The sequence below is a fragment of the Oratosquilla oratoria genome, chromosome 3 (assembly GCF_046742065.1).
Source record: "Oratosquilla oratoria isolate Oo_2021 chromosome 3, ASM4674206v1, whole genome shotgun sequence".
In the NCBI taxonomy this organism is placed as follows: Eukaryota; Metazoa; Arthropoda; class Malacostraca; order Stomatopoda; family Squillidae; genus Oratosquilla; species Oratosquilla oratoria.
This window is the reverse complement of record NC_134779.1, coordinates 52183277-52197254: the sequence shown is the minus strand read 5'-3', so window position 1 is coordinate 52197254 and position 13978 is coordinate 52183277. Positions and strand designations below refer to the sequence as shown.

At 38.3% G+C, this 13978-nt stretch overlaps 1 protein-coding gene across 4 annotated transcripts in view; it reads left to right on the top strand.

The window, feature by feature from the left end:
- Positions 1-13978, top strand: part of Snx6 (sorting nexin 6) — a 30302-nt gene that overhangs the window by 1280 nt on the left and 15044 nt on the right. For 3 of the 4 annotated variants that reach the window (XM_076180746.1, XM_076180754.1, XM_076180735.1), the window contains 7 exons: positions 2053-2157; positions 3219-3329; positions 4160-4281; positions 4387-4510; positions 4682-4886; positions 7984-8099; positions 12580-12762. In XM_076180746.1, coding sequence (XP_076036861.1) covers positions 2053-2157; positions 3219-3329; positions 4160-4281; positions 4387-4510; positions 4682-4886; positions 7984-8099; positions 12580-12762 — 966 coding nt within the window. Of the gene's footprint in view, positions 1-2052; positions 2158-3218; positions 3330-4159; positions 4282-4386; positions 4511-4681; positions 4887-7983; positions 8100-12579; positions 12777-13978 lie in introns of all 4 variants that reach the window. The other variant, XR_012966076.1, reaches the window with a different exon arrangement.

Genomic DNA, 13978 nt, shown 5'->3' with positions numbered 1-13978 from the left:
ATATATTATATATTATCAAATAAAGCTGTGTGCATAGGATAGAGATGTAGTCTGTCCAGTCTAGTCACCGTCAGTTAGATGATGGCTTTCACATCATGGACCAGGTGTTCTCCAACTCCATGTGATGTTGATAGGCACTGTTATGAAGACAATAGGGTTTCTTTGGACTTAATGAGAGAACATGGGTTTTGGCCATCCTCTGTTAATTGCCCGTGGTAAAATGCTAATTAGGCAGTCAGCATCCATGACGATGATGACCTGGATGGTCTTTAGAATTAGAGGTACCAAATTACTAAATACAGGATAGGTTATGTTAGAATAGACAAATACTTTTGTTTCTTTGACCTCTGCATCTATCAAAACAAACATGGCATCATTAACTGTCGTGACTTTGTTTGTTATTAAATCTGTTTTAGCAACTTTTGTTATTAATTTCCACCAAGAAAATTGCATATTACAATGATGTGTTATAATTACGAAATCAATAATGAATTTCCTATTGCTATATCATATAGGTGTGCATTTCTAAAAAATTACCAATTATTACAAAGAAATCCTAGCAAGATCCTAAATTTACATATACAGTTGATTTGATATGAAGGCCAGAATGGATGCGAGCAGGTCATGATTAACAGTGTGAAAATAAATGTTTCCTAGTAAACACAGTTTAGAACGAGTGGAAGGGTGGTGAGGTAAACACCAGGAACCGTTGGAGTTTTTATTTCCTCTGAGGAAGTCCTTTCAGGATGAAACGTTAGAAATAAAAACTCCAACGGTTCCTGGTGTTTATCTCACCACCCTTTCGCTCATTCTGTCCTACGTACTTCAACAGTTTAGAACACCTGAACAATTGTCAACACAGAACATTCACCTAAAGAATCATCACCCAAGGGTAGTCCACCTCAAGAGTTTTCATGTCGGCCAACAACACCTAAAGAATTGTCACCCAGTTAAGCTAGGTTAGATTAAGTTGGGTTAAGTTAAATTAGGTTAGGTAAGTTAAGATAGGTTAGTAGAATCGTCACATCAGGATAGTCCACCCAAAGAATTGCCACCCCAGAATAGCCTGAAAAATCATCTTATTGAAGTCTGTGATGACAATTCTTTGGGTGATTCTGAGTTTTTTTTCTTCTTCTTCTTCTTCTTCTTCTTCTTCTTCTTCTTCTTCTTCTTCTTCTTCTTCTTCTTCTTCTTCTTCTTCTTCTTCTTCTTCTTCTTCTTCTTCTTCTTCTTCTTCTTCTTCTTCTTCTTCTTCTTCTTCTTCTTCTTCTTCTTCTTCTTCTTCTTCTCCTCCTTCTCCTTCTCCTTCTCCTCCTCCTCCTCCTCCTCCTCCTCCTCCTTCTCCTTCTCCTTCTCCTCCTTCTTCTCCTCCTTCTCCTCCTTCTCCTCCTCCTCCTCCTCCTCCTCCTCCTCCTCCTCCTCCTCCTCCTCATCCTCATCCTCCTCACTTCTATGCTGCTGGTGTTGTGTACCAATACCAGTTGTCCCTCCAATGTTCATCCAGCTCCTTTTTAAAAGCATCCAAACCTGTGACTGTAATTACTTCATCAGGTAGAGAGTTCCAGTTGTTAATAATTCTTTGACTGAATGAATTTTTCCTGATTACTTTATGGCTGTGGCTTTTAAATAATTTTCTGGAATTACCTCACATTGCCGAGTGGCTTTGAAGTAATCCACAACAGTTGCAAGCCATACATATGAAGTTAAATATGGTAATTTCATGAATAGAAACAGGCACATCTAAATCTGGCGTGTAAGAGAGTAGTTGCTGCCATGATTGCATCCCACAGGACCAAACAGAAGAGATATGGATCAGAAGATGAGGAAGTGATATATATGAAAAGGTTCTGAGAAGAAGAAATTAATGAAAAAGATTGGATTTTGCTTCTATTGGTATAAATGGACTGGATCTATAGTGATGCCACTTTAGTTTCTTTCTTTGTGATTTATCCAATCATTGTCTTGATGCAGTATAAATGTAAGAGAAGAACAGAAAATAAGGAGCTGAAGTACCAAGTATTTCTGAAATAATCTAAATTTGTTTTATTTCAGGGTGGGCGATCAGATACAGTAGACTTAAATGATAGCAGTCTTCAAGTTGATATCTCTGATGCACTTAGTGAAAGAGAAAAAGTCAAATTTACTGTACATACTAAGGTAAAGTATCATATTACTTTAAAAACTTGGTATACTTGTAGTCTGCATAATATTCTTTGAATGTGGATTCATTGCATGATTGATTATTAGGGAAAATGGTGTAGAAATTTGACAAGTTGGTGTTCAGCATAATTATGAGTGCATTAAAAAGGAAGTTAGTGACAGTTTGGGGAGGTGTGTAAAAGAAGTTGAAGATAAATGTGGGTAGAAGTAAGGTGATGAGATGTACAAAGGGAGAAAGTGGAAGCAGACTGGAAGTGAGTATTAAGGGAGAGAGACTGGAGAAAGTGGAGGTGCAAATGTTGTGTGAAAGGGAGGAGAGGAGGTGGAGGTAGAATGTAGATTGAGATAAGCAAGTAAATGCCTTGGTGGATTAAAAAGTGTAATGAGAAATAGACATTTGGGAATGGATGCTAAGAGGAGATTGTATGAAGGAGTGATTGTGCTGACAACACTGTATGGGGCAGAAACATGGAACATAAGAGAGGAAGAAAGGAGTGTACATGTATTTGAGATATGCCTGAGAAGTATGATAGGGGTTACCAGGGTGGATAGAGTGAGAAATGAGGAGGTGAGGAGAATAGGTGTGGAAAAAGAGTTGGGAGATAGGGATGATGAAGAGGATTGGGATGGGTTGGACGCATGGAAAGAATGAGTGAAGAAAGATTAGTATAAGAGGTGGAAGGAGTGAACATGAGGGTGGGCAACCATAAAGGAGGTGGATGGATGGAGTAAAAGGGCCATTGGGAAAGAGGGGAATGTCAGTTGAGGAAGGAAGGGAAAAGACAGAAGGTAGGGATGAGTAGAGAATGGTTGTGTATGGATGATGCTGTGATGCACAAAAGGGAGTGGGGGGGTGAGGGTATATGTGTGAAAAATAAATTGATGCAGCCCAAAGGGATTTCTCCCACACTTTTGTTCTGCATGAGGAGCTGGAGAGGGGGGTCTGCCGATTAAATGGGTGGGAGTGGTTTTTTGCTACCTCCCTTGTAAGGGAAAAAGCCTTTGGTATATGTATGTAAACTGAATATTACTAATTTTGTTAATGCTTCATTTTACAGACAACTTTAGCTGAATATACCAAACCAGAGTTTTCAGTGGTGCGGCAACATGAAGAATTCATCTGGCTTCACGACCGTTTTGATGAGAATGAAGATTATGCAGGCTTCATTGTTCGTAACACACGTTTGTTTTGAAATAGCAGTACAATGATAAGTAGTGCATATTGACAAAATGAGTTCAGAAACTTGTATATCTATGTTGTATATTAATCTTGTTTCAAATTATGTAAAATGGGTATGCAAGATACACTGGAAGCTTTACATATATTGTCATTTTAACTTCCATGAATGGTTCCTGTTTATTAGACAGCTTGTAGTAATATCTCTGAATAGCTTCATTGCCTTTGGCCTGAACAGTAACAGTGGCCAGTGATGACCTCTCATCTATGAGGTGCAGAGATGGGAGGGACAATGAATGAATTTTGTAGGGTTGGTGCATGCTTTGACATCACCCCCTAATAAGGGAAATGAGGCTTTTTGTTATGTGTATGTATTTCCTTTGAGGTACAAATTTATATCCGGAAATTAAGAAATTAGAATAATGAAATAAAAGCACTTTCTTCAACATATTAAATGACTACCTAGTACACTGTATAACATATAGATAACTGAGTTTAAGCCTGTAGAGTGTTGATATTACACTTCAGACTTTGAGGGATTGAGATAGCAAGTGTTCATGTTCTTGATTGTTAGAAAATAAGGGGTAGGATGCAGTGGGGATGGCTATGGCTCTCTTAGTGTATAGCTCACATGGGTAAATAAAATGATACCCACACTTACATTTAAATATGATTTGGCTATAAGTATATAAATGATATTCATTGTAAGGTTCATCTAGGTAAATGTATTAATAACCACATATTAACACACATTTTGATACATGATTTGGCCATGAGTAAATAAATTAAAATGACAGAAATAAAAAATCATATCATACGTAGATTCCCCCTCCACCACCACGCCCAGACTTCGATGCATCAAGAGAGAAACTGCAGAAGTTGGGGGAGGGGGAGGGGAGCATGACCAAGGAAGAATTCAACAAAATGAAACAAGAGTTAGAGGCGTAAGTAGAGTAATTTAGTATGAATATATTGTGCTATAGTCTTAACAGAAGTATTATTTGATATGTTTTATGGCATATTCTGTAATAGACTCTGCCATTTACCAGAGAATATTTAGCAACATTCAAGAAGACCGTTGCAATGCATGAGGTGTTCCTTACTCGTCTTGCTCAGCATCCTATCTTTAGAAATGATCACAACTTCAAGGTCTTCTTAGAATATGAACAAGATGTAAGTACATTTCTCTTTAGAAATTATTATACTGTTTTGGCTACCTCCCTTGTAAGGGGGGAAAAAGCCGATGGTATATGTATGTTATACAGGTGTGAGTATAAATGTGGACCTGTTTATTTGGAGCAAGATTCATTACACTTTGTTGATATTAGCTCATTTTAATTGCAGCTCTCAGTAAGAAGTAAAAACAAGAAAGAAAAAGTGGAAGGATTGATAAAGAATTTCAACAAGACAACAGATGAGTTGTTGCTGTCTGCTACACAGAAGGACGTTGATGAGTATTTTGAAAAAGAGAAAGGGTTCCTCCTGGAGTATCACATGGCTATTAAAGATTCAACTGCAAAGGCGGACCGCATGACGAGATGTCATAAAAGTAATTTGTTTTTTCTTTGACATTTTAAACTTGGGAATGTGTGATAGTATATATCGTTCAATCAAGCCATTGTCCTGGTCTTTTGCAAAAGACCCATGGCTTCCAGGAAACTGGCAACAATCAAAAAGTTCAAAGTCAGTATCCACTTCTTGGATCTAGAATATGAATATACTTTTCACCAATTCCAGTAGATTTTTTCAACATATCAGGTCATATAAATCTGACTGAATTTTGATACACATTGTTATTTAGATACATATACCAAGGGCTTTTTCCCCCTTACAAGGGAGGTAGCCAAAGTCAAAGGCATAAATTCACTCCCACCCATTTGATTCCCACATACTCCACTACGATTCACCATCCTTCCCTCCCTCTTTTCTTGACTCCTACTGGATGATGGGTCATCCCTGCATCTCTCCCACTGCCCTGGGTCAGAAATGGTGTAACAAGACATGGCACATCCACAGCAAGGCTCCCCGAGAAAATGGGGAGAAATTCCTTTGGTTTCTGTCAGAATATTATTCACACATTCTCCCTCATCCACCATCCCCCACCCACTCCCTTCTGTGCATAACATCATCCATACACAACCATTCTCCATTCATTCCTATCTTTTGTCTTCTCCCTTCCTCAAGAGACAACCCCCTCTTTCCCAGTGCCCCTCTTACCCCATCCATCCATCTCATCCTTGATTGCCCCCTCATGTTCACTGCCTCCTCCTCCTCTGCTTTCCACACCTCTTTTACTAATGTTTCCTCACTCATTCATTCCATGTGTCCAAACCATCCCAAAACTCTTTCATCAACCCTATCTCCCAACTCCCTTTACACCCCTACTCTCCTCCTCACCTCCTTGTTTCTCACTATCCAGCCTAGTAACCCCTGCCATACATCTCAAACACATCTAAACTCTTCCTCTCTTATGTTCCATGTTTCTGCCCCATATGGTGTTGTCAGTGCAATCACCCCTTCTGACAATCTCCTCTTAGCATGCATTCCCAAATATCTATTTCTCATTACACTTTTTAATCTCCCAAGGCATTTACTTGCTTTTCTCAATCTAAATTCTACATCCACCTCCACCTTCCTTTCCAGCCACATTTGCTCCCAGGTATCTAAAGCTATCCACTTCCTGCAGTCTCACTCCTTTAATACTCACTTCCAGTCTGCTGCCACTTTCTCCCCTTGTACATCTTATCACCTTACATTTACCCACATTTATCTTCAAACTCTTTCACTCACCTTCCCAAACTCCATCACTTCCTTAATCCCTCCTCTGATCCTGCTACAAGCACAATGTAGTCAGCAAACAACTGGCTTATCTCCAGTTTTTCTGCTTTTTCTTTAACCATCTCCAATCCATGGCCCATTACCCTTGCATTTATGTCTTGCACCACCCCATCCATCCATAAATTGAACACCCATGGTGACACAACACATCCCTGGCAAAGTCCCACTTTTACCTCAAACCACTGACACTCTTGCATTTCAAATTCTAACACAGAATCTGCTACTCTTGTGAAAACTCTTGACTGCTCTTAACCCCTTCCATACGATGATGCTTACGTAGGGATCATAAGGCATGAGTGGGTATATAGGATGCTGGTATTGGTGTCTTGATTATACTTATTTTGTAATTGTAATTGAGTGACCCCCCATATTCTGTGAGCTGGTTTGATCATAATTTCTGTTGTTATTAATATTCAGAGTGAAAGAAAATGAGTAATACAGCTGTTACTTTATATTTTACATTGCAAGTATTGTGATGCATCATCATACATCAGGCAACTGATGCTGCATGCGAGAATTTGACTCGTTATCACCTCTCGTTGCCCCTGTTATCTCTGTGTATCCCACTGTCAATTGTCTCTGTTAACCTTGTCACTTCTCTTTCACTGTAATCTCTTGTTGCCACTGTTATTCCTGTGATTGCCCTTGTGGTCCTTACTTATGGATATGGCAACTCGTTTCTTTTAATTATAATTTTCTATCTCGGACAGTGTTTCCCAACCTTTTTTTCAGGCAACCCCAATATGATCCTCATGATGTGACTGTGACCCCACTAATCTATTTGTAAAAAGTAGGGGAACAAGTATAATAAATAAGTGTATAAGAAAGGTAATGTAAGGTTATCAAAGACAAAGTTAAACATCATCATGGTTATTGTATTGAATTCACATCATTTTGCAACAAAAAAATTAGCATACAAGATGTTTTGGCGACTCCAGGAAAAATGCTTAGTGAGCCCAGGGTTGGGGTAGCGCTTCGTACTGCAACTACTTTTCCCTCCCTATCCTCCACATTTATTAACTCCCTAAAATAATCTGCCCACCCTCCTCTTACTGCCATCTCTTCCATTATTGTCTCTCCATGAACACCTTTTACCTTTTCTTCTTTAATTGATTCACCTCCTCTTCATCTCTTAATTTATTTCCAAAACATATTTTTATTACTTTCAAAATTTTCTGATATACTCTTACCCTATTTCATATGTGCTCTCTTTTTTGCTTTACCTCTCTTTTCTTTTCTTTGTACCTCTTGTATGATTCTCTTGTCCTATCTTGTAACCAGTCTGTGAATGCTTGTTTCTCTTCTACAACCTTCTTTGCTTCATTATCCCACCACTCACTACCCTTCCTTCTATTTCCTCCTGTCCTTCTTGTTCCACACACCATCTTTGCATACCTTGTGACTCCCTCCTTGAAACCTCTCCATTCATCATCCACTCGTAATTCTATTCTATCCTTCACTCCCTCCCACTCCTCTCTCAGCTTCTTGTACTCCTTTTCTTTCTCACTTGCAGTTCATTCTATCCTTTTCCTCTTTCTTCATCCATCTTCTGCTCTCAACTTACCTTCCACCAAAAAATGATCTGATATTCCCCCACTCTCTCCCCTTAGAACATGTACATCCAAAACTCCTCCTACTCTTCTGGCTACCACTGTATAGTCCATTAAAGCCCTATCTACCACCCTTCCATCCACCACCCTTTCCCATGTGTACTATGTTTGACTTTCTTCCTAAACACTGTATTTGCTATCATCAACTCTCTAGACACATCACAACATACCAAGTTTATTCTTTTTGTTTGATTTCAGATGTTGCAGATTCTTACATAAAGTTGTCATCCGGGTTGTCACAATTAGGTGCCATTGAAGGACCTCGCTTTGAAAAGTTTGTCAACAAGGTTTCAGAAGCCTTTGAAAAGGGCCGGGTATGTTGAATATTGTTATTTTCCCTGTGCATGTGATTCTAACTGACTTAGTTTTCAATATAATTTCATATTTAAGACATTCCTATTGCATCCAGTGCCCTCTTTAGCCCATCCATCCACCTCATTTTTGGTCTTCCTCTCAAGATAAACTTGGAAATGTCTCCCGTCCCCTCCTTCAGATATAGGAACCACATAGAAGACACAGAACATATCATCTTACTCTGCCCAAAATTTGTGTAGTATAGACAATAAATTTTTTTTCTGCATCAAATTATTTACCAGGTGACTTTTGTAGTTAATTTATTGTTATGGCATAATCATCTCGATACAGCAGGAACTGAATGTGAAGAAAACCCTTAGGTTCCTGCACAGGGAGGCACAGTGAATTAGTTTTTGGATGGGTGTGTTTTGAGTTGGCCACCTCCCCCATAAGGGGGAAGGGGACTTTTGGTATGTTTATGCATACAGTTGCCCCTCCACATACAGTGAAACCATCAAGAAATTGTCATGCATACTGATTTCCTCATGTAGGTGGGTAAATGTAAAGTCACAAAGAAAAGTGATCTACAAATGCCATCATCTAGGATTGCATTTACTACCAAACCCAAAGAAAGAGTAGATATTATACACTCCCATGGTCCATCCTCAACCTGCTTTATCAGTCCTCTTCTTTGTTTTCTTTGTTCATTCAGATAACCATGCTCAGTTTCATGCCTTTATTAAAAGATAAGATTGTTTATCATTTGGTATAGCTAGCCAACCCTCTTGTAAAAGGGAAAGGACCATGTGGTATATGTATTGATGTATGTAGCATTTTATTATAAGGGAGTAGTTATACATACATATATACATACATATACCAAAGGCTTTTTCCCCCTTACACGGGGGGGGTAGCCAAAAAAAAAAGCCATAGAAAACACTCCCATCCATTCCATTTCCTATATATTCCACTCCCCTCCACCCTCCTCCCTCCCTCTTATCTTGGCACCTCCTGGATGACGGGTCATCCCTGCATCCTGTCCACTGCCCTTTTACTTTGTATCCTTAAATGAGAAACAAAACGAGGAGTACAAGAAGCTGAGAGAAGAGTGGGAGGAAGTCAAGGATAGAGTAGAACTAGGAGTGGAGGAGGAATGGAGGTGGTTCAAGGAGGGAGTCATAAGGAGATTGTGTGTGGAACAAGGAGGATGGGAGGAAATAGGAGGAAGGGTAGTGAGTGGTGGGATGATGGGCCAAAGAAGATTGTAGAAGAGAAGAAACAAGCACTCGCAGATTGGTTACAAAATAGGATGAGAGAATCATATTAGAGGAACAGAGAAAAGAGATGTAAAGGAGAGCAGATGTGAAATGGGGTGAGAGTATTAAAGCATACATACATACATACATATACCAAGGCTTTTTCCCCCTTCCAAGGGAGGTAGCCAAAAAGGGAAAGGCATAAAAACACTCCCACCCATTTCATCCCTAAATACACTCCACACCCCTCCCACCCTCCCTCTCATCTGAGCACCTCCTGGATGACAGGTCATCCCTGCACCCTGCCCACCGCCCTGGGTCAGAAGCAGTGTCGCAAGACACAGCACATCCACAGCAAGGCCGCTTCATTTAATCGGCGACCCCCCCTCTCCGTCCCGTATTAAAGAAAATGTTAAAAGTAATAAAAAGATGTTTTGGAAGGAAATTAAGATAGGAAGGGGTGGCAAATCAAGTAGAGAGGAAGAAGTAAAAGGTGCAAATGGAGAGATGATAATGGAATAGACAGCAGTAGGATGAAGATGGGCAGAGTATTTTAAGGAGTCCTAAATGTGGAGGAGGATAGGGAAGGAAAGGTAGTTGCAGTGGGAAGTGCTAAGAAAATGACAGTGATGAATGAGGAAAGTGGAGGTGAAAGCAGTTATTAAAATGATGAGAGTAGGTAAGGCACCTAGGTTAGATGGGTGTCATGTGGGGGGTTCAAAATGGGAGGTACAGTGATGGTAGAGTGGCTGGTGAGGTTGTTTGATGTTCTAAAACAGGGTAGAGTGCTGGAGGAATGCCAGTATGGTTCTGCTATACAAGGGAAAAGGGGACAAGTGTGAGTGTAGTAGTTGTAGAGGGATCAGTTTGTTGAGTGTAGTTGGGAAGGCTTATGGGAGGGTTTTGATTGTTTGGAGAGGAAAAGATGGAGTAATTGGTGAGGAACAGTGTGGATTTAGGACAGGTAGGGGTTGTGTGATAAGATAGATTAGGTTGTTCCTTGCATTTTTCTGTTATGTCTTTCATAGTTTCTCTTTTCATCTTTGCATATTTTCACTCAATCATTTCTTAGTTCATCTTTGCATATTTTCACTCAATCCTTTCTTAGTTCATCTTTTCCAAGCTTTGTCTCTTTTATCATTAGCTTCACTGCATTTTTTGTTGTACCAACTTTTTTTGTATACTCTTTTTTGCTTTTGTTGAGGTACATATTTGTTCACTCCCTCATTATAAATTTCTTTTAGTATATTCCATTTCTCTTCCATCCTTGTTTCTTCATTTAGGAATTTTTCCCAGTTTGCATTACGAAAGAATCTTTTGAGTGTCTCAAAATTCGTTTTGTTGTACATTAGTCCTCCTTTTCTATGTTTCTCATTTCTTCTTAAGTCCATTTGCTCTTTTAGTTCGAATTCTATTAGTACATGGTCACTCTTCCCTATTGGAGTTTTGTAATCAATTTTGTCCACAATTTCAGGTTCTGACATACCGGTAAGTATTAAATCCAGTCTTGATGGTTCCTCATTGTTACTGTATCTGTTATTTTCTTTTATCCATTGAGTCTTTGTGTATACAGTGGTCATATTGAGTAGTATGTTTCCCCAGAGGTCTTCTTCCCCCTTCACTGTCATTTCTTTCCAACATATATCTGTTGAATTAAAGTCACCCATAATTACTATATTTCCTCTTTCACTATATTAGTTCATATTTTGTATCTTCCAACAGTTTTTTGGGGGGCACATACACTACTACAAATTTTCTACTTTTCATTTAATTGCTTTCAGCTTTTATAATCGATTCTACATTGTTTTTTCCTTCTGTTATCTTTGTCACATTTAAGTCGTTCTTAGTCAAAAATAATACTCCCCCACCCTGTTTTTCCTTTCTATTCTTCACCCAACAGTTGTATAGACCTTGTCCCGCAGTATTTGGTAGTAGAGAACTTTTTAATTTAGTTTCTACTATTCCCATTATGTCTGGTTTTTCTAATGCCAAATAGTCATTTAATTCATTCAGTCCTGAAATCATTCCATCTATGTTGGTATAGGCTAACTTTAATTTTTTCCTTTTTTGTCTTTTACTGTGTGCTTTTTTTTCCTTTTCCTTGATAACGTAGGGTGGGGTAATCGGGCCATCACTGGGGTAAATGGGTCATATAAAAGTTATTCATGTATTAAAAATTATGTTACAACTGGTAAAATGGAGGTAGGCATTTATTCAGGGCAAAAGTGAAATGTCTTAAAACTAATTTCAATTAAAAAAATGAATAACTTTTATATGGCCCATTTACCCCCAGTGATGGCCCAATTACCCGATCCTACGGTATACCATTTTCTCAGCCTCAGTTCCACTACTCTCCAAAAAAAAAAAATTCTTTTCAGTCTCAGTTCTCTTTTCATTTTTTCATTTGCTTCATTTCTAAGTTCCTTTTCTTTTTCTTCATCACTCATTTCTTTTTTTATCCATACATTTTTCTAATGTTCATTATTTGCTAGTTTTGTTGTTCTAGACAGTACTTCCTCTGCAATCATTTGTGACCTTAGTTTTACTGTTAATGGCCTATATTGTTTTTCTTTTGAGTATTTTCCTGTTCTATATGTCTCCTCAATTTCGTTATCTATACTTTGTCCTTCTTGAATCTCTTTAAAGATTTCTTTAGCAATCTCTTTCTCTTTTTCTCTCAGATATCTAGGAACATCATGTTTCTCTTTATTACCATAGATTACAATGAATATTTTTTTATCCAATGTGTCCCTGACCAAATTACCTTTCTCTTTAATTACTTGGATTACCCTTTAGCATTTTCCCTGACCTGTTGCTCCACTATTTCTTTGCAGGATAATTTTTTACTTTCCTGTTCTCCTTTCCATTGTTTCTTTATTTCTTGGAAGTCATTTTCGTTGATCTCTTCCACTTTCTCGGTCATTGCCTGCATTTGATCCTTCATCTTTTTCTTTAATGCCTCATTCCTATTCATATCTTTCATTCTCTCCCTTTATCCTACTTAGTTCCTTTTTCAACTCATCTATTTCCCTGTTATTTTCTTCATTGGTGTGTGTGTGTGTGTGTATTTACCTAGTTGTGTGTGTATTTACCTATTTGTATTATACGGGAAGGGAGCTATGCTTGTGGTGATCCGTCTTTGTATCTTCAGCATCAGGTGTGTGGTGCGTGTATGTGTGTGTGCGTGTGTGTGTATGTATGTGTATATATATATATATAGTCTCTATTTCTTTTCTTTATACAGAAAGTTGAGGGAAGAGTGGCATCAGATGAGGATTTGAAGTTGTCGGACTCTTTAAGATACTATATGAGAGATACCAGTGCTGCCAAGGATCTCCTTTATCGGCGTTTAAGGTGTCTTGCAAATTATGAACAAGCCAACAAAAATTTGGACCGTGCCCGTGCAAAGAATAAGGATGTACATGCTGTAAGTAATAGCCAGTAAGTGAATTGTCTTAGGAACTAATTTGTGTGTGTTCATGTGAATTTCATAGATTTTAGTAGCATTAATGGTTTTATTGCTTTTATAATTTAGTAATAAAGACTTGATTTTTGTTGGATTCACAATAATATGTTAAACCATATCATCATCATCAAATCACAATAATTAGATAATTTTAATTACAAGATTTCATACTTGGTTGAATGAAAGCTGTTAAGGGTTTACTTGATTTACCGAATGTTCTTTGGGTACAAATGAAAGATAGAACTTTGGAAACATTGATGTATTTCTGTATTAGTGATTATATAGAGCCACTGTATGTGGGGGAGGGGAGATTATGTATGTATAAATGTGTTTGCATTTTTGTATGTACACTTATGTGTAAAATAAATCTCAGGAAAATATCTAACCAGTGGTGGAAGTGCAGAAAGGATAGATAAATACATAAAAGGAGAAACAAGTTAAATTAAGGGAGATTGTGGAACAACAGAAAAAGCAAGAACAGAATAAAGTGGAGGGAGGTGCATGGAAAGTAATCAGAAGTAAGGCCTTGCTTGTCAGATATGTGATGGTCAAAAAATAAACATGCAGTCATGTGGCGGGAAGATTGATTTTGATTAATTGATGCCTTGAGTTTCACTGACTGGAAACCTGCAGCTTTTCATTGACTGGCATCTGTCCTTGGGCCTTCTTGTAAATCTCTGTGAAAAAACTTTGGATTGTTTGTGTGGCTAAGATAGGAGGAGGGGATCCATTGTTAGTTTTCAACTGTCCATATGTGAATTGACGTAATAAACAGTTGAAGTTGATAAGAGAGATGTGGGCCCAATCCAGAGATTTGGTGGGGCTGCATCCATAAATGGAGGTGTGGGCATTGACGAGTTTTGAAAATAAACACGAGGCAGAGGATTCTCCCTGATGTTGATCTTGCAAGACTGCTTGCAAGAAGGTGCCTGTCTTTAGTCCTAAGTGGGAAGAGGAGTGTTGCATTAATTCACACATGACAAGAAAGAACAATCAGTTGCATAACCTGAGAAAGATTGCATCCACAGTCATGAGGAACAACTGTGCATATCGTTTGATAGAATTGTTTAGGTTAGGTAAATACAAAGAAAGTGGTGTATATTCTTTGAAAATCATGTTTGAGTCACAAGCCATAACTGATAAAGTAATCAGTGAGAAAAGGAATCTAATAGATAAA